The 22828-nt window shown below is 44.7% G+C and overlaps 1 protein-coding gene across 4 annotated transcripts in view; it reads right to left on the bottom strand.

Moving 5' to 3' along the window:
* EYA1 (EYA transcriptional coactivator and phosphatase 1) overlaps positions 1–22828 on the bottom strand; it is a 265134-nt gene that overhangs the window by 157977 nt on the left and 84329 nt on the right. For all 4 annotated transcript variants that reach the window (XM_078687154.1, XM_078687153.1, XM_078687155.1 and 1 more), the window contains one exon: positions 14973–15159. In XM_078687154.1, coding sequence (XP_078543280.1) covers positions 14973–15159 — 187 coding nt within the window. The remainder of the gene's footprint in view (positions 1–14972; positions 15160–22828) is intronic.

Here is a 22828-nt window from a genome sequence, read left to right as displayed (position 1 = left end):
AATTGTTGCAGAGTGGACCTCGACAGATCGTGTAGCATGTCCATTATAGCCCTCTATTATAGTATCCAAACAATGACCAGCCAGCAGAACTATAGTCTTGGGGGGGGGGGGGAGACTGGATAACATTGCCTACAAATGTGCTGGGGGGAGTGGATCTTTTTTGCCAGCGATATGTCGGACAAAGTCTCACTAATTTTCTGGAGAGCCGTCACCACAGGATTAAGATCTTTGGCAAGTATTGTTTCTAATTGGATGCAACTGAAGTGGAGAGTAACCACATCTGTTAAACCAGCCCCCCCTATATTCAATGACTGACCCTGCTTGGTTAATTCTATATGACAAATTGAACCTCTCTTTTCAAGGTTCACTTGAACACACACACAAGGATTTTATTGACTATTGATTTTGCCACTCTAGATGGGCGCACGCTTTAAAAATATATATATTTTGCAGGAGAGACTCAGAAACGTCGAGTTCGTACAACCCTTATCATGTCAGAGGAGACGGCTAATACTTCAAGAATCTCATGAGATACATGCGGGTTACTTGGCATATTGTTTGGCACAGGACTTAAGTTACTGCCAAAACCACTTGAAGGTCCACCAAAGTGATAATTAAGAGGGGTTGTGGAAAATGACAAAATGTATATGTACATAAGCGGCGTTCATTTGTGTTCACCCTCGCCACTGCTGAAGGTAAAGAAAGTCACGAAACAGTGGCCCCGCCATCTTGTTCCCTTTTAGGCTCCATCTTGAACATAGATAGTAGCCATCTTTGTGTCATGACCTCCCTGCCCATTGCCGATAGCCATCATCTCTCTCTCTCTCTCTCTCTCTCTCTCTCCAGCCCCGCAAGCACCCCGCGCCCCGACAGCCCCCGGTCTCTCCTGTTCGGGCCATAAACGCACCGCTAAACACGACCTTGTCTCCGTGCTGAACCCCTGCCCCCTCGCTCTTTCATCCTACTCACAGAACGGGCCCTTTTGGTAACCTCTTCCTCCCTGCCCGATTGCCCGGCCTGATCCCAGGCCATCACCTAGCCCAACAGATGCAGTTTATTGCTTCCTACAGTAGGACCTCGCCTCACATCAGAGGAGCGGTGATTAATCAAGGCCTTCACACCCCTAGACCTAACCGACACCCCGCATCCCTCCCAGGAACACCCTTCCTCTCTTCTGATGGCCCCCCCCCCCGGCTACACCTGGCCTCTCGACCCAGTCCCCCATTATAAAACTAGGTCTCGTGGATGTACCCCTCCGGCCCCGCATAGCGAAACATGATCTTATCGCCCGCCCAACCTTAGATCTGACCACCCCCTCCTGCCCTCGTGCCCTGTTGGAATGTCCGGCTGCAGATTACAATCACATGTCACATTTGGGAGGGGAAAACAACATCAGAGCGGTCAGTATGGGAATGGGCCTGGAGCTGGGGTCCCAAACATGCCCTTTTTGTACTTCAAAGTGTCTTTATTGCAATAAGGAATGTTTGTACATCATAAACCTGTGTATAAAAGACTGAGCCGTAGAGAAACTTGTTAGAGCACCTCGAGAAGATACCCTGTTGTCTGATTTGACGTGTTCTGTTCCGTCGGAAATAAACTCCTGTTTCCTGCCTTCCAGTCTCCAGCGCCTGCCTCTTTATTTGGGTAATCGTGAGTTGGGTGAGAAGCGGCTAACGCCGGGCAAACCTAGGAAAGGGGTAAATGACCTGATCTGCCTGAACCCTTTTTCCACAGGGTAGTCGTGATGTAAGCAGTACCTGCCTGTTCGCAACCAGTTGTGAGTGATAGCAACTTCTTTACAGTGCCTAGTCGTTCTTCTACGGTCACTATTTCGAAGTTATTAACATTCGTGGCAGTGTTTAGATGACTTGTGATAGACCCTACTGACCGGCATTTGGTAGCAGCAGAAGTGATAGTTTGCACCTATCCATTTCACGCCGGTTGTCAACGTGGTTCCCTCACACCAAGCCAAGAGGCCTGGTCCAGCCCAACCTCTTCCGGATGCGGATGGGCACAGACAGGCTTGCTCTTGGCCTGGTCTTCGCCCCGGATGTGACCCATGCTGCCAGGGCCTTGAAACGCTTTAATGTGCTTTGGTTACAGAGAGCCCCGCCTCCTTGGCCAACAGAATCCTGGGGAACGAAGTCCCACTCCAGGAACAACCAGGTTGTGGCAAGTAGTACAGTGCGGCATTGAAAGTATCCAGACTGATATTTTGGTATTTCCAGCAAAAGCCAGGCCGGAGCGTTCCGTAACATCTGAAGTTTATGGAAAAGTCTTTTCTGGATGCCTAAGAATAGGACAGTGCCATAATCCAATTTGGCAAGGGCAAGAGTGGTAACCACCGTTTTTTGGAGGTCAGTGGAAATTAAAGAACAGATTTTCCTAATTTTTTTTAGGTAAAGAATACTCATGAAACCAAAGTGTTTACCTGTTCTTCATAATGGAGTTCGGAGTCAAGAACAATCCCCACGTTTTTCACTTTCCACACTGGTGAAGGAAGCGTCCCCATTTCCTGAGACCATTAGCTTGGTGACCAAAATGAGTTATCTTTGCCAATGAAAAGGACTTCCGATTTTCCAGAATTAAGCTGTAGACAGTTTAGCCTCCTCCAGCTACCTATCTGGTACATACAGGAGCTGAATCTTGAGGTAATGTCTTCTGGGTTGCTGGATACTGGTACTACTATTTGGGTATCGTCGGCATATGACACAATCGAGAATCCAAATGATTTGATAAGTCTTGCCAGTGGGGTGACGTACAGGTTGAAAAGAGTAAGGCTCAGCGAGGAGCCCTGTGGCACCCCACATGGCAAAAAGAATTGGTCAGAAATGAATACCCCCATGGCAACATGTTGCACTCTTTCCGTTAGGAAGGATTTTATAACGCTGAGAGCAATACCACCTATTTCCAACTCAGCAAGCCGGTCAATTAAGATGGTATGATTGACCTTTTCGAAGGCCACTGAGAGGTCCAATAATATTAGTGCAGCCTTGCCACCTAAATCTAAAATGGACCTCAACTCATCCGATGCAGCTATCACCGCAGTCTCCATGCTGTGAGTCCTTCTAAACCCATATTGTGTACTGTCCAGCAAGCTGTTGATGTCTATGATAGACGTAAGTTCTGTATTCAGGTCTATCTCCAGTAGCTTAGCTGGAAAAGGAAGCATAGAAATTGGCCTATAACTACTAGGCTCTATTGGATCTAGTTGGTTTCTTTTTACAAAGGTAGAATGGAAGCCTTCTTTCACTCAAAGGGGAATTATGTTGTTAAAGGTAGACCTCAGTTGAATGCTTAGGATGTCTGTGACGAGATGCATGATTTTTGGGGGGCAAGGGTCTAATGGGGATCATGATTTAGTAGATTTCCTTAGGTTAAAAACCTGTTCTATACTGAGCAATGACAAAGAATCAAAAACGGCAGGTGAGGATCGCCCAACTACTGTCTGAAGGCGATGTGGATGATGTTGATTATTGGTTGAGAAAGTGTCAAAAACTTCTTGTAATTTTGTCTGAAAAAAATTGCGCAGAATGTTACAAAACCCTTCACTGCAGTTACTGTTGCTAGTCAAAGACATTTTTGCAAGGCTTTTCACGGTGTTGAAGAGCTCCTTAGTAGAGTTGTTACATTGTATAATCTTGCTGGAAAAGTATTTGTTTTTTTTCTCTAGTAAAAACTTTTTATTCCCAGCAAAAGAGTACTTGTACATCTCTCTGTCGTGTTGATCATAGTTGGATCTCCATATTCGCTCTTGCCTTCTACACCTCTGTTTCTGAGCTCTCAGTCTCTCGGAGAACCAAGGTTCTGAAGGAGTTTTTCTGTGATTGCTGAATGTCTTTTATGGCGCTGGAGTGTTAATCGCCCTTCCTAGCCATGCGGAATAGTTCTGTATTGTTACATCGAGATCTATCATGCAACTAGGTTTGATTTTCGGCAATGTTGCTGATAGGGCAGAATGTACAGCAGATGGAGAGATGGGCTGATGTTCTGCCAGGCTCTGCCCTTGGTGCTTTGGGTGTTTATGCCCCTGTTAAGCAGGGACAAAAGTAATGCTAAACATCACAGCTTTATGATCTGACCACAATAGTGGTAGCAAGTTTGTTACCTGGAGCTATGAATTGCTGGGAAAGATACTATCCAGTGTATGCCCTGCTGAATGCGTGGTAAATCTGACAATCTGATGTAGTCCTAGACTAGACATTGTGTTGATCATAAAGTCAATGCCTTTATCCTTGTTTGTTTCGAGATGGTAATTAAAGTCCTGTAGATTTAGATTTTAATAATGTGCTTAGGCTTGGTACAAATGATGCTGTACCGCCAGGGGGCAGTATGTCAGTAAGCCTCTGAAGGTGTAGTGCTTTACAAGCTGGGTGGTACGAGAAGCTGAGTCAGGTCTTACAGTGTATATTGTGAATTGTAGCATTAGTAAGAGACAGAGTACATTTGGAGCCATGACCAGGCCAAGATGTGGCTCAAGAGTAGTACAGGTCATTCCTACCGCCTGTATTGAAGGCTAGAAGCCCTTCTCTGGAATACTGAAGAGTGAACTGCTTTTTTGGAGCAAACGGACCAGGGGTCCTGGTGCTCAGTGTGATCCGGGCGCAGACGGACTTGCCTTTGCCGCACTTTTTGCGTGCCAGCAGTAGGCACCTACATGCGTCCACTGCGCAGTCACGTCATTCTGCTCATTTATATTACCTCCCCCACCCAGAAAGACTGGTGCATCAACTATTGAAAATGGTGGTCCCGCACTTACAGGCAGGTATCATCAGAGGTGTGCAAAATACAAAATGGTCAGTAATACATTAAGGGCAATTCTGACAAGCGAATGGTGGTGTATTGTCCTCTGCTGTGGAATCCTAAAATATTGGACACGTAGCCACAGAGATAATTAAATACTGATTTGGGGAGTAGCAAATTATGGGCTTTCACAGTTAAAGAGATTGAATTCAGATAGGATAGTGCCTAGTTTGATCTGCGTTGTCAGAGGAATATGAAGGATGCGAACCAGGCATGGTGGTTCCTCCCACTTCAGCAACAACTGCCAGGCAGGTAAATGCTGAGGTTACAGTTGGAATTTCCGCAAAGCCACTCGAGTTTACTTGCTTGAGCAATGTTCCACCATTTGTTGGCTTCCGTGGCATCACAAGATCTAAAAGAATGTAGTATGGCGATTACTAGGATATGTGTCAAAATTCTGAATATTTTTTGGCAAATATTTTTCAAAGCACGGTTTTTAAAATATCATTGGGATCCTAAGGACTACAAGGCCATGCCTGCCCTCGCTACTAAAATTCAAATATAATGTTTCTGACAGAATAGTGGGCTAATCTTCTGATCGACTGCCCATGAGTTCTCCAAAAGCGTCAGAGAAATTTCAGAGGTCAGACACATATTTTTTATGTATTTATCTACGGGTAATACAGTAGTTGTTAATGGCTTTCTTGCTATCAGAAGCAAACGACTGAAAATCCCAAGCTGTCATTTTTCATTAGTTATACGTTTCTTGGCCCTGCGCTACACAGGGCTTTAGGATTTCTTGAGAAAACATACAAAAGCTCGAAGTTGTATTTCAAACGGAGTCCTCCGAGAACAGAGTAATGGCAGGAAAAGAAGCAGGCCCTTCCAACTCTGTAGGTAGCTTGCAAAATGAATAATGGCTGCATCACACTTAGAGCTTGGGGAAATATAGTTGCGGCGGAATTTGTAAAGAAAGGACTCATTGCAATCTGAAATTTCGACTGTTTTACAAAATTCCAAGATGCATTACAAAAAACAACGAAATAAAGCAATGTAATAGTTCTCGCATTTACACGAATTTAAGCTATTGGCATTGTAAATGACAATGCCTTTTATTTATGTTTTAAAAACCAAAACATAAATAAAAGGCATTGTCATTTACAATGCCAATAGCTCAAACTCGCGTAAATGCGAGACCTATTGCATTGTAAATGCTTGTGCTATGTTAACCATGCGAAGGGTTCTAAGTAAACTTAGGGTTTATAGCTTTAAACAACAGGGGCTGCCAAGGGGGACGTGGCAGAGCATTTGTGTGCAAGCAGTGTCAGAGCCGTTGTATGTTCGCAGTGACAGTGCATTCATGTGCAGACAATCACAAGCACGCAGGAGAAGCAGCAGTGTGCAGTCAGCCACAGAGCTAGCAGTCAATCCACAATCAGCAACAGAGAGGGTGCTGTAGTGAGAGGCAGAGTGCAAGGTCTAGAGCAGCAAATAGCAGTTTGTGCACTCAGTCAGTGAAAACAAAGTTACTCACAGAGCGCTCGCATAACCTCAGTAACACGGTAGCCAGTCATTCCCACAACAGTCATGGGTATTTCATTGCAGATCAGTTGGTTACAAAGCTGAGTAGTTTGAGCCACGGAGCAGTGGTGTTCAGTCAGTAACAGCGAAGTCAAGTGTAGGCAGAGAAAGAGCAGGCGCACAGAATGGTCCCAACCTCCACTGTCCATCAGCCTTTCCCCGGAAGAAGCTCTTATTACCCGACGCGCTGCAGGGCCCTGTGTTTGCTGGTGACTTTGTGTGCGCTCGTTAATAACTGTAACCCATGGATGTGCTAAAGGCTGAGTCCTCACCCCGGTTCTCCCTGCAAGACCCCCTTACCAACTCCAAGATCCTGGAAAGATGATCCTCCGTGACCCTGAAACCTGACAGTGGAATTGTGCATGGGTCCAGCATTTTAATAGCAGCCAGCACTTTTCTTTAGACGACCCGCGTTTGTAAACAAATTGCACAGCCGCCATTATGTGAATGGCATAACGGGCGCTTGTTAAAAAAACAAAGTAAGGTAATGGACCCGCATGCAAACAAAGTGGCACAGCCGCCATTACATGAAAGCGCACAACCGTCGCTTGGTAAATACAAAGTGGCGCGTCCGCCATTAGATGAAAGGGCACAACAGGGCGCTTGGTAAGTAAGGAAGTAGTCCCTAAATGAAAAGATTACAGCCCAGCAACGGAACTAAACTGTAGTTGATCGGTGCTGCTTCCTGCAAAACGAAAGCAAAACGGAAGTGACGTATCGGATTGCAAGCCAACAATAAGGCAGATAAGAAGAGCTATGCCAGAATTAACCAATGGCAAGCGGCAGGAGAAATTACCCTCCATATTCTGTTTACTACAGGTCTTGCGACAGAGCATGCGCTGTCTAGGCTCGACCTAAAAATACATACAAGTTTAGTTCCCAAGAGCAAAATATAAACATGTAGGCTTACCCTTTTGAGGTAAACTAGGCTTCCATTTTATGTAGATCAATTATAATTTCCATGATCTTAATAACACATGTTTGCCAATACAAGCTAGGAAAAGTAACAGAACTGGGATTTTAATTAAGACACCATAATAGTGGTTGATTTCTCAAAACTTGTTTGTGAGTCTCGATAAAGCCTATGTGTGATCAAGTGGAACAGTGTAGGCCATTATTTTTTACATAAAGCCCATCATGTGAGGAATCCCTGAACCTGAGTAGTTCCAATTCACTTACACTTCACTGAGACGTAACAAGAGAAACGGGAGGCCACTTGAATCAATGAGTATAGAAACAAGCATTTGCAATGCAATAGGTCTCGCATTTATGCGAGTTTGAGCTATTGGCATTGGCCTTCTATTTGCGTTTTGTTATTTAAAACCTAAATAAAAGGCATTGTCATTTACAATGCCAATAGCTCAAACTCGCGTAAATGCGACACCTATTGCATTGCAAATGCTTGTTCTGAAAGGGTTCAGCTGGCATTTTCCCATACATTGCTACCGCGACAGATGCTTGTTTGCTGCAATACTGAAGTCCTACTTCATGCTGTGCTGGAGCATGTCAGTTTAATTAAATAAATGTCTTGTCCATACAAAAGTAACTTCACGTCCATCATTTGGTGCTATATTGTGTGCTAAAAAACAGCACAAACAACAAGTGCCACAAACAGCGGCTTCTAGCATTTTAGCCATTCTCGTTGTTCTCATGCTAAATGATTGTTGCACACTGCTAATAATTATGCAGTATTACTTATCAGCGTGATTTTACTTAACAAGAGTAAAACGAAATTACCGAAATTATGCAGCATAACAGATTTTGCTACAACCTAATTAGAGCCTGCAGTGAAGCAGGTTGCACATTGAGGACACAAAGGTGTGCTGATATTTCACTCAATTATTGGGTATTATAACATCTTTTGAACTAGAGTATTTTCGATATGGAATTCTTCTATTTCTCAATAGAACATGTAGTATATTTTGGATAACATTTACTATTATACAAAATACAAAGCATCAGAAAATCCTCTAAAAAAAGTACCATAATGTTTTCAGACTTGGCCTGCCAACTGAAACCACCACATCTCCCAGGCATACTAAATACCTGAGTCGCAAATGGACTGCGTTCTCCAAAACTAAGTTCGATACTGCCCTGACCAAAGGCGGCAGACCAGGAGGCGAGGATGCTGTCATGGCATCAGATAAATTAGATGGTCGTATTACTAATGCTTTGGATGACACAGCCCCTCTTTTTAAAAAAAAACCTTGTAGTAGACCCCATAAATCCGCCCCCTGGTTTAGCGAAGAACTTCGCCTAGCTAAAGCCGAATTTAAACAACTAGAAAGACGGTGGAGGGTCGCCTACCTGGATCAAGCTAAACTGAGATATATAGGCAAACGCAGGGAATATCATAGCTTGATCAGGCGTGCTAAAACTAACTATTTCTCAGGTAGGATAGGAGAAGCTCATAACTCTACCAAGGAGCTATTTAAAATTTATAAGGAAATCTCCTTATGCGGCTCATCTGTTGACCCTTCTTCGGTTTCAGAGGAATCCTGTAACCGCATTGCCACCTTCTTCTCTGACAAAGTGGCCACTATCTACTCCGCTTTTTCAGGGGGAAAGGAAAAGGCAACAGAGTTCAGGGAAAATATATCGATAGATGTAGGTGCAAATAGGCTAGGCAACTTTGTCACCCCACCCTCTGATGAGCTTCAGCAGATTTGCCGTTCCATCAAGTCAGGATCCCCCCGTGATCCGGCATCTCCGAAACTTCTTGGAGAGAGTATTGAAATCCTGGAACCTTATATCAGGGATGTTTTGGATCTTTCTTTTGAGTCCGGGACCGTACCCAAAAGGTGGAAGCAAGCGATTGTGCTCCCGCTTAAAAAAAAAACGAATCTCAGTTGGGACAGGCTGGATAATCTCCGGCCCATCTCCCTCCTCCCCTACATGGCCAAAGTGGCAGAAAAGGTGGTAAATCTCCAACTTATGGCATTTGTGGAGAAAGCCAACCTTCTCCATCCTACTCAGTTTGGCTTTCGCTCATGCCACTCCACGGAGTCCGCGGTGCTCATGGCCACTGAGACCATCAGGCAAGGGGTAGATGAGGGACATACTATGGCTCTCATCTTACTCGACCTGAGTGCCGCCTTTGACACTGTAGCACACGTCACCCTGCTACAGTGTCTTAATAAAGGTGGAGTAAATGGGGTAGCGCTGAGATGGATCCAATCCTTCCTGACGGATAGGGGCTTTCAGGTCAGACAGGGAGAACACTACTCCCGTGTGTTCAATCTCGACCAAGGGGTTCCCCAGGGCTCTGCCCTGATCCCCACCCTGTTCAATCTCTACGCTTCCCCTGTAGCCACCATTGTGGAAAGTCATGGCATCCAACTAGTATCATACGCCGACGACACACAGCTGGTCATCTCACTGTCACGGGCACCCGAAGTTGCGGCATTCAGCTTCAGTGCTTGCATGCAGGAGTTTGCTTCCTGGATGTCTAACAACTGCCTGAAGTTGAATGAGTCCAAAACTGAAGTGCTTGTGGTGGGAGGTGGTCCGACTGTGTGGTCCTCAGCATGGTGGCCAGACTGCCTGGGCTCCACTCCAGTGCCTTGTCAACAGGCCAAAAATCCAGGAGTACTATTTGACTCCGAGCTGTCTTTCACTCCCCAGGTTAATCGGGTGGTTGGAATGTGCTTCGGTATACTCAAGAGCTTACGTAAGGTCCTTGACCTACTTCCTGTTGGTGCCAGGCAGACTCTTGTGCATGCCTTGGTCACATCGAGACTCGATTATGCCAATCTTTTATACCTGGAAATTACGGCTAGAAGCCTTAATCGTCTCCAGGTACTTCAAAATGCCACAGCCGGGCTGGTGCTGAGGCTTCATAGGAGAGCGTCCTCTAAAGCTGCTCTGAAGTCCCTTCACTGGCTTCCGATCAGAGAAAGGATCACCTTCAAAGCTTTATGCATGTGCCATCGCATCTTTGGAGGCAGGGCGCCCGCCCCCTAAACAGCTTCATCACCCCTTACAGACCAGAGCGGATGCTTAGATCTTCTGGCACTGGTCTGGCAGTTGTCCCCAAAATCCGCAAAGCTCGAATGGGGGGCAGATCTTTCAGGCTTCTCGCAGCCAAGAACTGGAACTTGCTTCCAACTGAACTCCGCCTCGAATCCTCTGAGGCCAAGTTCCGCAGAGCTCTAAAAACCTACCTCTTCCGCCTAGCACTGCTGTAACCTCTTGATCCCATTCTTCCACTTGTTCGCTTTCAGCGCGGGGACACGCCGGGGCGCGTAACCAAGCGCTTTATAAAATTTCATAATAATAATAATAAAATAAGCACACTCAGAAAAACAAAGCTGTTTTAGAATTTGGTGAGAAGGAGGAACACTATTAGTGCGGTTATTACTGTCGTATCATGGTCTTATGTGCTTCCTCATAAAGGCACTCTAGCTTACTTTCACTCTTCCTACTATACCCGATCTCACAGACACATTGCACACATTCAGCTCATTCATGGATTAATTCATACACACTGTAAAAATGCTTGTGTGCTCAATCCTACCCCCTCCCCCTTCTCCGTACCCTAATCATGCACACACGCCATTCTCTCTCTCTCCCTGTGCAGTCCAATTCTGAAATCCTAAAGCGAAATGATCGTGGGTCTGCGCCACACGTCCATCCACTCATTCCAAACAAGAATGAATTCTCGCATCGAGCCACAAAGCCTTACTTTCAGCAGCCACATACAGTCTGGTAGCCAAGTCCAGGCCACCTGAAACTAGATGACTGTCAGAGCGTGCTCTTAAGCATCGCGGGGACCAGTCCTCAAACTTCCACACCTCTGTACTCCCAGAAGTCAGGAATGGGACAGCAGGCACCAGAACTTGCTCCAACTCCTGAGGAAGAAGTATCGACCTGCTGTACCTGGGCAGGGTTGTTGTCAACTCTCACACCTCTAGCACACGCCACTTCATTTACATTTTGAAAGGACTCGTGCCCCGTGTAAAAAAGAAAAAAAAACACACCACCCATCCCCTGCTCTTTTTAACAGCCAGCCTAACTAACTTCCCTGTTACTTCTTCTGTTGTAACCTTTCTGTTGGGCACAGTAGAAGCTTAACATATGGTTTACAATTGCCCATCACTAAACGACAGATGTCATTAAGATGTTTAACACAAAACCGAAGCATTCAATAAGTAAACTCACAATAAAATGTAACACCTTTCTGCCACACGATAACCAGCTGCCTGCGTACACACAAGGTACCTACTGCGCAATGCAACACTTTTTCAATCAAACTTATAAGTCACTCTTCTAAAACAGAGCGCTACAGTCAGACCCAGACACCCTTGTGCACAACATAGCATTAACGCCCTATAGTTGGCAAAGCCAAGCGATCTCAGCAAGGCTACCCCTGCAGCTCACCAGCAACACAGACCTCCAAATCATTCAGACACCATTAATTTCCAGATCCTCATGCAAACATCGCATTGCAGATTTTGAGCTGGAGGACGATATTGTCTAGAAAGCAAAGGCTATAAATGGAGAACCAACCAAACAGCTCAATGAAAAACAGTAAAATCCTTCAGCACATCCATCTATATACACAGATATGAGAATGATGAAACTAATTTTACTTTCACATTAACCATCACTAACCATTACTCAACCAAGCATTTATCAAATCCCTAAGAAATAAGCGAAGCACGTCGTCCTCCTAATGGAGAAACTTAATAAAGGAAATAGTACATGCTCCATGTAACAACCAAGTAAAGGGGCCAGTAGCCATGGGAGGGTACAAATGACAACATGCGGTACTAAGGAGGACTAACAAGTCTCATAATGAATCAGAAGACAGCATTTACAAAGGACAAACACACAAGCCAATGAAAAATAAGGGCAGGAGTGGGCGAAGCTTCTCTCTGTACAGAATTACCACAGCTATTCCCAGAGCAGCACTTGCGCACTGGCTCACGCTCAATCTGAAAAGAGATATATACTCAAAACTAGCTGCTTAGTACTACTAGAGCATGCCTCACACCTGCAACAGGAAGAGTTGCGAGGCAGCCAGGACTAGATAGGCTTTTTATTCCACAACCTCGATAGGTTGGTTCCCCTGGAGGCTGGTTTTGAAAGCCCAGGGCCGCTCATATTGCCTCTGTCACTTTCGGCAGCTCCCTGAGGTTATTTGCAAAAGCCACAAGGGATATTTAAGTGAAAGAAAGATGAGTGAGAGGGAAGGTGAACAGAGAGGGAGAAGTGAGAGCGAGTAGAGGAAGAGATATATGTATGGTGGAGAGAGAGAGAGAGAGAGAGAGTGAGAGAATTGATGGATGGAAAAAACGAGTGTGAGGAGATGAAGGGAGGGGGGATGGGTTGACTCTTTTGCCAGGTCTGATTTTAGTCCCTCAGTCCAGCCCTGGAGACAGCATTCATCCTAAAATGCCTGTCCACGTTAGCATCCTAATCTAGTCAAAGCCTTTGGTGCACAACCCATCCCCATCCTGGTCTCCTGTGGTATCTGGTGGGCGGTGCTCGTGGAGCTCGTGGAGTTGTACTATGCAAAATTATGCGGAGTTGCATAAAAACTCTGTAGAATTCTGTGGAGTCAAAGGCTTGCAACACCACAACAGTGACATGACATATGCCAAATGCCAATAGCTTGTTGACGAGGCAATGTGGTATTGCTGGTGCTGTGAATAATGGGCTGTTGATAGGAGGAGATGGCAATGGGTGCCTGGCAATGCTACTGCTACTGCTACTGTTTCATTTGTGACAAGTTTTTTAAATAATGGGGAGACTGTATACTGACATTGTTTGCCAGTTAACTACTTGTGCTGCTTAAACCACATACATAGTGCTTTGTTTGGTTAGTGGTCATGTTGACTGCTAGCTAGCGTGGGAATGGGTGGGATGCAGGTTCTGCTGACACCCGTGCATTATTTAACCACCGCTACGGGGACTGAGATGGTGTCCCTTCGGAAACGCAAAGAAGGTCCTTTGGGGAAATACTTAGCGTACACTCACCTGGAAGCCTCAGCTGGCATCACTACTGCCAGGAAATTTCTGAACCTTTCACACTGCAACTAGCAAGCACACCAGAGGTGCTTGAGCGGCATGCCAGCCAGAGCTGCTCTGGGGCAGATGGGAAAATGGGAGGGTCAGCGGCTTCCCAGACCACTGGAGTGGCCATCTTACTAAGGAACAGGACACCAAGAGGATGGCTGCCTAACTTGCGCAGGAACAAAAGAACGCTCCCAGATAATCCAAGAGGGGGGTAGCAACTCAACATGATAAAAACTAGCAGCCATTATACTACACATGGGCAGCTGAAACCGCTGATGCTAACCTTCCTCCCAGTACCAATAATACAACTGCTACTCTCTGGGGGCAGTATGCCACACAGCTGTTCTCAGAAATCTCACTTCGTTTTACAGTTGCTGTGTTCAGAGCTGGACTGTATTGCTTAGTAATAGAGTTAGTATTCTCTTCATCTTCACTGGGGTGAGTCTGCTCCAGTAAACTCCACTACACTATGCGGTAGGCAGAGTTTTTTGCCAAACTCCGAGCTCCAAGCGGAGCTTGGAGAGTGAAAAACTTTGCAAGCTCCGCCAGCAGAGCGGAGTTCACCGCGCACCCCTACCTTTAAAGCTAATCCTATTTCGTCTGTCTTTGCATAACCCCACACCGCATGCCAAACCCCTAAAGAAATTAACCAAGGCTTGTAAAATGCAGTAAGGTGTACAGTTAAGCCAATCACAGAAAAAGGATTTAGGAACTGTATGTCCTCACTCAGGTCCTCATTCCAGGAGCAGCTGGGGAAACATCCTTTACAACGCAACTTTTACCACGCAGTGCTTTTACATCGCAACTTTTACAACGCAAACCATTACAACGCATTGCGCTGGGGTGCGCTCTAGGATAGGGAATAGATTTAATTTACTATCCAACACCTTCCCTAGTGTCCACGGGGACTGGAGTTGGAATAGTAAATTAAACTATTCACTATCCAGCACCCCAAAGCGCTATGCGTTGTAAAGGTTTGCGTTGTAAAAACTGTGTTGTAACAGCATGCGTGGTAAAAGCATGCCTTGTAACGTCATACATCCGAGCAGCAGTGATCTCAATTTTGGCCAAACCCTCGTGCATTATCTCTGCATGAGAATATGGATTACAAATAGTGTGAGAATATGGATTACAAATAGTGTGACAACACAGCAATATTGTCACAATTCCTAGGGAATTTGTGAGTGTAAAAGATCCATTGGTTTGTATTAAGCAACTTGAACAGCGAAAACCTTTATCTCCAATCTGACAAAGGGCCCCCAGGAAATACTGAACCCTAACGGGAAGCTCTGTTGCCTTCCCAAATCACATGTCATTTGCAAACTTGTGGACATTAGGGTACATCTGTTGGTACTCAAACTATAACCTGATTAATTTGTTGTGCAATTGTCACACAGTTGTACACCATTATTATTGCCAGTGCCATGCAGTCTCATCAGTTGCTTACTTATTAGGTAATACTAAAAGGCAGGGAAAGCACCCCATAACTATATTGAAATATATTCATGTATTTTCGACAATGAAAAACTGAGTTCAGCTCTGATTTAGGTATTAGTTTGTTGCAAAATACAGTGCATTTCAGCCACAAGAAATATAACCAAGAGGACTCATAAAATACAGGCAATTACCTGCAGCAGGGTCTGTGACGGCTTGACTTGCAATCCCAGATGGTGGTTCCTGGAGCTGATATGTCGCCGTCGTGGAAGGTGTCGTTGGGCTGGTGCTATTGCTGCTCATGTAATGGGAGGGATACGGCGAGCTATTGTAATATTGTGCGTACTGGCCCTGGCCGAAGTTGGGATATGAAGGATAATCCTACCGTGCAAAAAGCAACAGAAGAGTATTCAAGCATCATGGTGCTTTCTTCTATACATTCCAAAGCATAATTGGAAACATAAGTCATTTCATTATTCTGTGTATGTTTCTAGCACTGTTTTGCATACAGAAAATGTCCACAGTAGTACTATAATTTAAAAATACTTCTAGCATATTGAGAAGGGTGAAACGCAATCATCATACAATAAATATAAATGCCAACTTTATAATCTTTAGATCGTAGTGAATGGTTTATCTAAAATATTTGGTGCCCTATTATCAATAAATAGAAATTGCTTTGCGGGAAATGCAACTTTGTATAAGTCTGTGCGGATAGGTGTGTCGACATTCTTTGATGTTAAAGGTACCCAGATGCCTATTGTTTGACCAATGTGCACTCAGTGCCAAAGACCATTCAGACAGCAATTACACATGAACATTCACATTATGATCTGCTCAGCTCATATTACCATTAACCTTCTGCTTTGCTTCACCAGTATGATGTAGCAGACATTTGACAGCAGTAAACCATAGCGGGGTAATACCTGGCATCTTATGGTGACAGAAACATTTCGGAAAATACATTCTGAGTAAAAGTGCAGTAGAGTAGAACTTTTCTCAGTTAAAGTCTACTTGCTACACGCCCATTTGACCTTACAGAAAACTTTCTTCGGGGTTTCCACCATACTGTAAAAGCATATACAAGATGTAAATGCCCACTGGGGTATGCTTTCTTAATAAGCATCAATAGTTCCAATTCAAAGGTTGGAATAAAGTCATATGTACTGCCTATGCATTGTCTATTTTTAACATGACTTTGTCATTAAAAGACATTTATCATTCACAGATGTTCAACAATCATAGACATGAGCAGACCTGTAAAGGCTAACAAGTGTCATGACTGACACGTTTGGAAAGTTACAAAGTTCAAAGGGTAGCTAGCAGCAAGAAACTGCAAGCATACAGATTATTAAAAAGTTGGAAGTACATATACTTGGTAAGGAGCAAAAGAATAAAATCTTTTCTGGTGATATTCAACGCACCACATAACCCCATAGCATTTGTTTATCAAGAAGTTTCATCTCGGTTACTGGGTTCAACCAGATGGTGCGGGCCTCATGCAAAAAGAAGATTTTATTTACAACCGGTGACTAGATACCATGCAAGACTGACTTTCAATATGATGACGCAATTGGGTAGCACCAGGGCAGAGTTATAAATAATACATTGCCTTATGCCTAGAAAATGTTAACACAGCATCACCCAAGTGACCTCTTTCCATGAATCATGTGGCCTTAGATCAGCAGTTAAAGGCTATGGTACGAGCATTTTCAACTAATTTGCCAGTTTCCTGTTTGCAGCACAGTACCTGTGTGGATTTCTTTCAGGCCCTCATCATGAGTGGCCACTTCATTCCAATAGGGAGAGAACCCGTCAGAATTATGAGATCAGCTGGAACACCACTCTTGTGTTCACTTTCCCCTGAAAATTCAGCAATCAAAACCTTTAGGTGAAAGTCTGAGGTACAATGAGGAATTAGACCTGAAATTTCTGATTTACCTGTTAACTCCGTATTTCTACCAATTCCTCAGGGTCCACCTCGTAAATATCTGGAAATTCCCTTAGCCCAATGGTACCAGTACTGCCAGCATTGGGCATTCTTTTGCTGCTGCACTACCAGCCTATTTCTGATGTCACTCACAATGATGGCTTTGCGGCTGATTTTGATGACGGTGGGACCGTCATCAAAGTGGCGGCCGCACCGCAATCAGAACCGTCTTATCTGCCCGCCATATTTCAATGGCGGGTGGATGGTTGGCATGCTTCTGACGGGCTCCTTGAGCCGGCTGGTGCTGCTGAGGGGTTGTATTGCCTACCATGATGCCGGTGCAGGCCAGGCACCGCCGTAGGGATTACTATGTCCCTTTCCGCCCTCCTTTCCATGGCTGGTAACCCGCCATGAAAAGGTAGGAAGAAAGAGACTTTGGGGTCACAATCTGAGCCCTGACAAAAGTTGGTATCTAAACTATGCAAAAATATCATGTGAAAAAATACTCTCCTTAAAATTAAAAGAAAGTTGGTATTCAGACAAAATATAAAAATTTCAATATCGACCTACAGAAATATTGAGTTGGAAATATCATCAGGTAGACATATTGTCAGCAAGAATATCATTGACAAGAATATCGATTTTAATATCAATGTTAGAAATGTATAAAGTGTTAATATCTATTACAAAAATATCTATGTTGTTGATATCGATGTTAAAAATATTGTAGTTAATAATATTTGTTTGTATTTATTTTTTGTATTGTACTATATATTTCAAATTGTATAAGTAATGCTTTTTTGTATAAATATTGTTAATGTTTTTTAATATAGTTTTTGGATTTTTAGTACTTTTAACATGTAATTTAATAATTTTGTGTTATTTTTAGTATTGTATTGGGTTGTGGGATTTATAGGGGTACAGGGCGGGAAGCAAGTTAATTATAATGAATGAATAATTCATTTTTCATTAATAATAACAATTATTTAATTGATAGCTATTTATGTTAATTGTATAATTATTAATTTTTTTATTATGTTTTAGGTGTGGGTTGTGGGTTTTGTAAGGGTACAAGGCAGAGCTTTCCAAACTCTGTGCCGCGACACGGTACTGTATCGCCTGCCATGTGTGGGTGTGTCGCGGAGATGCAGTGTCTAAACTGCTCTGCCCCCAATTTACATGCGCTTCTCTGAACCTCAGTCTCTGTGTGGCTCGCCAGCCTCTCCCAGGCTTTCTTGCCATTTCAGTACTGCCTTTCACCCATGCCCTGCCCCCTTCCCCAGACACTACTCCTCTCTCCCTTTACAACTGCCCATATCATTCCTTCTGCCGTGCACTGCTTCTAAGCGTCTCTCCGTGCCCGGAGTGTATTTCTTGCCTGAAGAAAAAACTGACATGAATTTAAATTAACCGGGAAAAGTCAGTCTGTGGATACCGCCGCCCAACCACCTTCTTTTCATAAGCTGACATATTGCACTGTGCCGTGAGGCCACGGGTACAGTGCCGCTCTAATTTTGCACTTTTATATAGCGCGAACTCGATCCGAATGTATTGGATCGCTTTAACATATTTTATTACACAAGGTCACATTCCTGTTTTTAGGCACGAGAAGATTACGTGATTTGGCCAGAATCCCAGGATGTGGTGCGGGCCCAGAGACTCCAATTTTGTTCCCTGGTGCCAGAGTCTGCAGGTCTGTCGCTAGGGCCACGTCCTCTTCTTCCTGGGACCCCCAAAGTCACCCATACTCGCCGCACAGCCTGACCTCACGCCATTCCCGCACAGTGCATCGTAGTGCACCTCATCAGGGTCCTCAGAACTCTTTGCTATCATGTTGCCCCCTTCCCATCAGCTTGGATGCAGGCTGGCATGATAATTCGGTGGTGGCAATCGGGCCACGTTGTCCTGAAGTTTGAAGCCGTTGGACCTGGATGTGCACTCCTGGGCTCATTTTCTGTATAACTTATACTTATTCAATTACTTCAGAATTACTCATTGAACAACCTGCTGGTGTTTTCGTGATTGGCCACACTTCAGGTGTGAAAAATTGTGACAGGTGAGAGCAATAGGTGATAGAGACACACATGTGTGACAAAGACACAGCCAAGTGTCAGACAGAGGAAAGTACCAGAGAAAGTACCTGCGAAGTACTCAGGTGCGGCTGTGTGTGTGTGCCCTGTAAGTTGGGGTGAGGTGACAGAGGGTGACAGGCAGAGGGAGGGAGACAGAGGGAGATAGAGGGAGGAAGACAGAGAGAGTGGGAGACAGAGAGAGGGTGACACAGAGAGGGAGAGAGGGAGGGAGACAGAGGGACAGAGACAGAGGGACGGTGACAGAGTGAAGGAGACAGAGGGAAGGAGACAGAGAGAGAGAGAGGGAAACCGTGGAAGACAGAGAGAAAGGGAGACAGAGGGAAGGAGTCCGGGGTAGACAGTGGGAGGGAGAGGGAGACAGATAGAGGGAGACAGATAGAGGGAGACAGAGGGAAGGAGACAGAGGGACGGAGACAGAAGGACGGAGACAGAAGGACAGAGACAGAAGGACGGAGACAGAGGGACGGAGACAGAGGGACGGAGACAGAGAGAGGGAGACAGACTGAGGGAGACAGACAGAGGGAGACAGAGTGCGTCAGACAGAGTGCGACAGACAGAGGGAGGGAGACAGACAGAGGGAGGAGGGCGACAGAGGGAGCAGGGCCACAGAGGGATGGAGACAGAGGGAGGGAGACAGATAGAGGGAGACAGAGGGAGGGAGACAGACAAGAGGGTGACAGACAAGAGGGAGGAAGACAGAGGGAGACAGATGGAGGGAGACAGAGACAGAGGGAGAGAGGAAGGGAGACAGAGCGAGGTAGACAGAGAGAGAGAGAGGGGGAGACAGAGGGAGACAGAGGGAGTGAGACAGAGGGAGGGAGAGGGAGGGAGAGAGAGGGAGAGAGAGAGAGGGGGAGGGAGACAGCGAGAGAGGGAGGGAGACAGAGAGAGGGAGGGAGACTGAGACAGAGAGGGATAGAGACAGACAGGTACAGACAGAGACAAACAGAGACAGGGACAGGAGCAGACAGACAGAGGCAGACACAGACAGAGACGGAGAAGGAGACAGAGGGAGGGAGACAGGGCCAGACAGAGACAGGGACTGACAGACAGATAGAGGCAGAGACAGGGACAGGCAGAGACTGAGACAGAGGGAGACAGAGGGTGACAGAGGGAGGGAGAGGGAGGGAGACAGAGAGCAAGGGAGACAGAAGGAGACAGAGAGGGAGGGAGACAGAGGGAGGGAGGCAGATGCAGACAGTCAGGGGGAGACAGAGGGAAGGAGGGGGGACAGACAGAGGGAGGGAGACAGAGAGAGACAGAGAGAGGGAGACAAATGGAGGGAAACAGAGGGGGACAGACATAGGGAGACAGACAGAGGGACACAGACAGAGGGAGACAGACAGAGGGATACAGAGGGAGAGAGAGAGAGAGGGAGGGAGAGGGAGTGAGACAGACAGAGGGAGGGAGACAGAGGAACAGAGACAGAGGGAGGGAGACAGAGGGACAGAAACAGAGGGAGACAGCCAGAGGGAGACAGAGCGGGAGACAGAGGGCGACAGACAGAGGGCGACAGACAGAGGGAGGGAGACAGATGGGGACAGACAGAGGGAGGAGGGCGACATAGGGAGGTAGACAGAGGGAGCGAGACAGACAGAGAGAGACAGAGGGAGGTAGACAGACAGAGGGAGACAGACAGAGGGAGGGAGAGGGAGGGAGACAAAGAGAGGGAGACAGTTAGAGAGAGAGAGAAAGAGAGAGAGGGAGACAGACAGAGTGCATGAGAATCCCACAAACTCCCCATAGGTGCTACGGCTCACTACGCTACCCTCGTTCGCTACACTGCCTTGCTGTGTCCCAAAATGATGCATCTCCAAAAAGCGTGACCCTAACATGAAAAGTTTTGAAAGCTGTGGTATAATGGTAAGGGTATAATTAACAATTCATTTTTAATTAATATAAATAATTTCATTGTCAATAATTTATGTTCATTGGATGATTACATTTGCGTTTTAATTTAGGTTTTATATGCGGATTGTGGGTTTTCCCTACTGTTGTTATGTCTGAAGTGGAAATAGTAACTTTAACCCCTCCACAATCCAACATTTTCCCTACTATTGCACTGACTAGAGTCGGAATAGTACATTTTACCCCTCCGCAATCCAGCATTTTCTCTACTGTTGCCCTTATTGGAGAGGGAATAGTAAATTTTACCCTTCCGCAATCCAACACTTTCCCTACTGTTGCACTAACTGGAGTGGGAATAGTACATTTTACCCATACACAATCCAACACTTTCCCTACTGTTGCACTGACTGGAGTGTGAATAGTAAATTTTACCCCCTCCTCAACTCACCATTTCTGCACTGATTGGAGAAGGAATAGCAAATGTAAGCCCTCTGCAATCCAACACATTTCCTACTGTTGTACTGACTGGAGTTGGAATAGTATATTTTACCCTTTTGCAATACAATACTTTCACTACTGTTGCACTGATTGGAGTGGCAATAGTAAATGTAACCTCTCCGCAATCCAACACTTTCCCTACTGTTGCACTGAGTGGAGTGGGAATAATAAAGTGTTCTCTTCTGCAATCCAACACTTTCCCTACGGTTGCATTGACTGGAGTGAGAATAGTCAATTTTACCACTCCGCAATCCAACACTTTCTCTACTGTTGCGCTGACTGGCGTGAGAACAGCAACATTTACCCCTTCGTAATCCAACACTTTCCCCATTGTTGCTCTGACTGGTGTGGGAATAGTGCATTTTACCCTTTAGCAATCCAATATTTTCCCTACTGTTGCACTGACTGGTGGGCAAATAGTAATTTTACCCCTCCATCATCCAGCACTTTCCCTACTGTTGTTATGTCTGAAGTGGAAATAGTAACTTTAACCCCTCCACAATCCAACATTTTCCCTACTATTGCACTGACTGGAGTGGGAATAGTAAATTTTACCGCTCCGCAATCCAGCATTTTCTCTACTATTGCACTTATTGGAGAGGGAAAAGTAAATGTTACTCCTCCGTAATCCTACACTTTCCCTACTTTTAAACTGACTGGAGTGGGAATAGCAAATTTTACCTCTCCGAAAATCCAACGCTTTCCCTACGATTGCACTGAATGGAGTAGTAATAGTACATTTTACCCCTGAGCAATTCAATGCTTTCCCTACTGTTGCATTTATTGTTGTGGGAATAGTAATTTGTACTTTTCCTGACTTTAATTTTTTTGGTACTGTTTTATAAATTGGAGTGGCTATACTATATGTTTTACTTGTGGACATTTAGAGTTTAGGATTTATTAAAGAAATATATATTATTATCTTTGTGTCTAGGTAAAACTATAATATTTTTAATCAGTAATGTTTTTAGAATATAATGTATTTTTAGTAAATTTACATTTGTATATTGTTTCTTTTTTATTTGTAATGAAATTGTTATGTTTTTTAAATGTTTTATGTTATTGGGTATATAAATACATATGCATTTATGTGTGTGTGTGTGTGTGTGTGTGTGTGTGTGTATATATATATAGATAGCTAAACATCATCAGAACACAGCAAAGGGTCAAATCCAACGATAAAGTAAAATGGTGACTGGACAGATTAGGGTGACTAACCTCCTTCATGGTCATTATAGACACTTTTGCCAGTCCTGGTCCTTTGTGGCTAGACTAATGCATCCTGCGTGTGGCAGTCTTCTTTTTATTTTCATCAAAGTAATTAAACTAGCACACACCCCTGAAAACGATGACTCATGTGCGAAAAGTTCAGGACTGGAGACAGTGTCCATGATGATGTGGTGTGAGGTGACCTGTTAATCATAGGTAAGGCTCCCGGTTTTCCGTTTTTACAGATTTTTACAGATAAATACAGACAGAAAACAATGTGTTTTCTGTCTGCATTTATTTTTAAAAGTGGATAAATACAGAAAATGGTGGTTCTTTTAAGTGATTCTCCATGCTTTCTTTCATGAATTATAGGCCAGCAGCTGAGCAGATGGAGAGCATGGGAAAATAAAAAACAGGATGAAATGTCTTTAAATAAAGGAATATGTTAACTTATATTTATGGTAGAGTGCTA

Source organism: Lissotriton helveticus, chromosome 4_1 (assembly GCF_964261635.1).
Source record: "Lissotriton helveticus chromosome 4_1, aLisHel1.1, whole genome shotgun sequence".
Lineage (NCBI taxonomy): Eukaryota > Metazoa > Chordata > Amphibia > Caudata > Salamandridae > Lissotriton > Lissotriton helveticus.
This window is presented reverse-complemented; position numbering and strand designations above follow the sequence as displayed.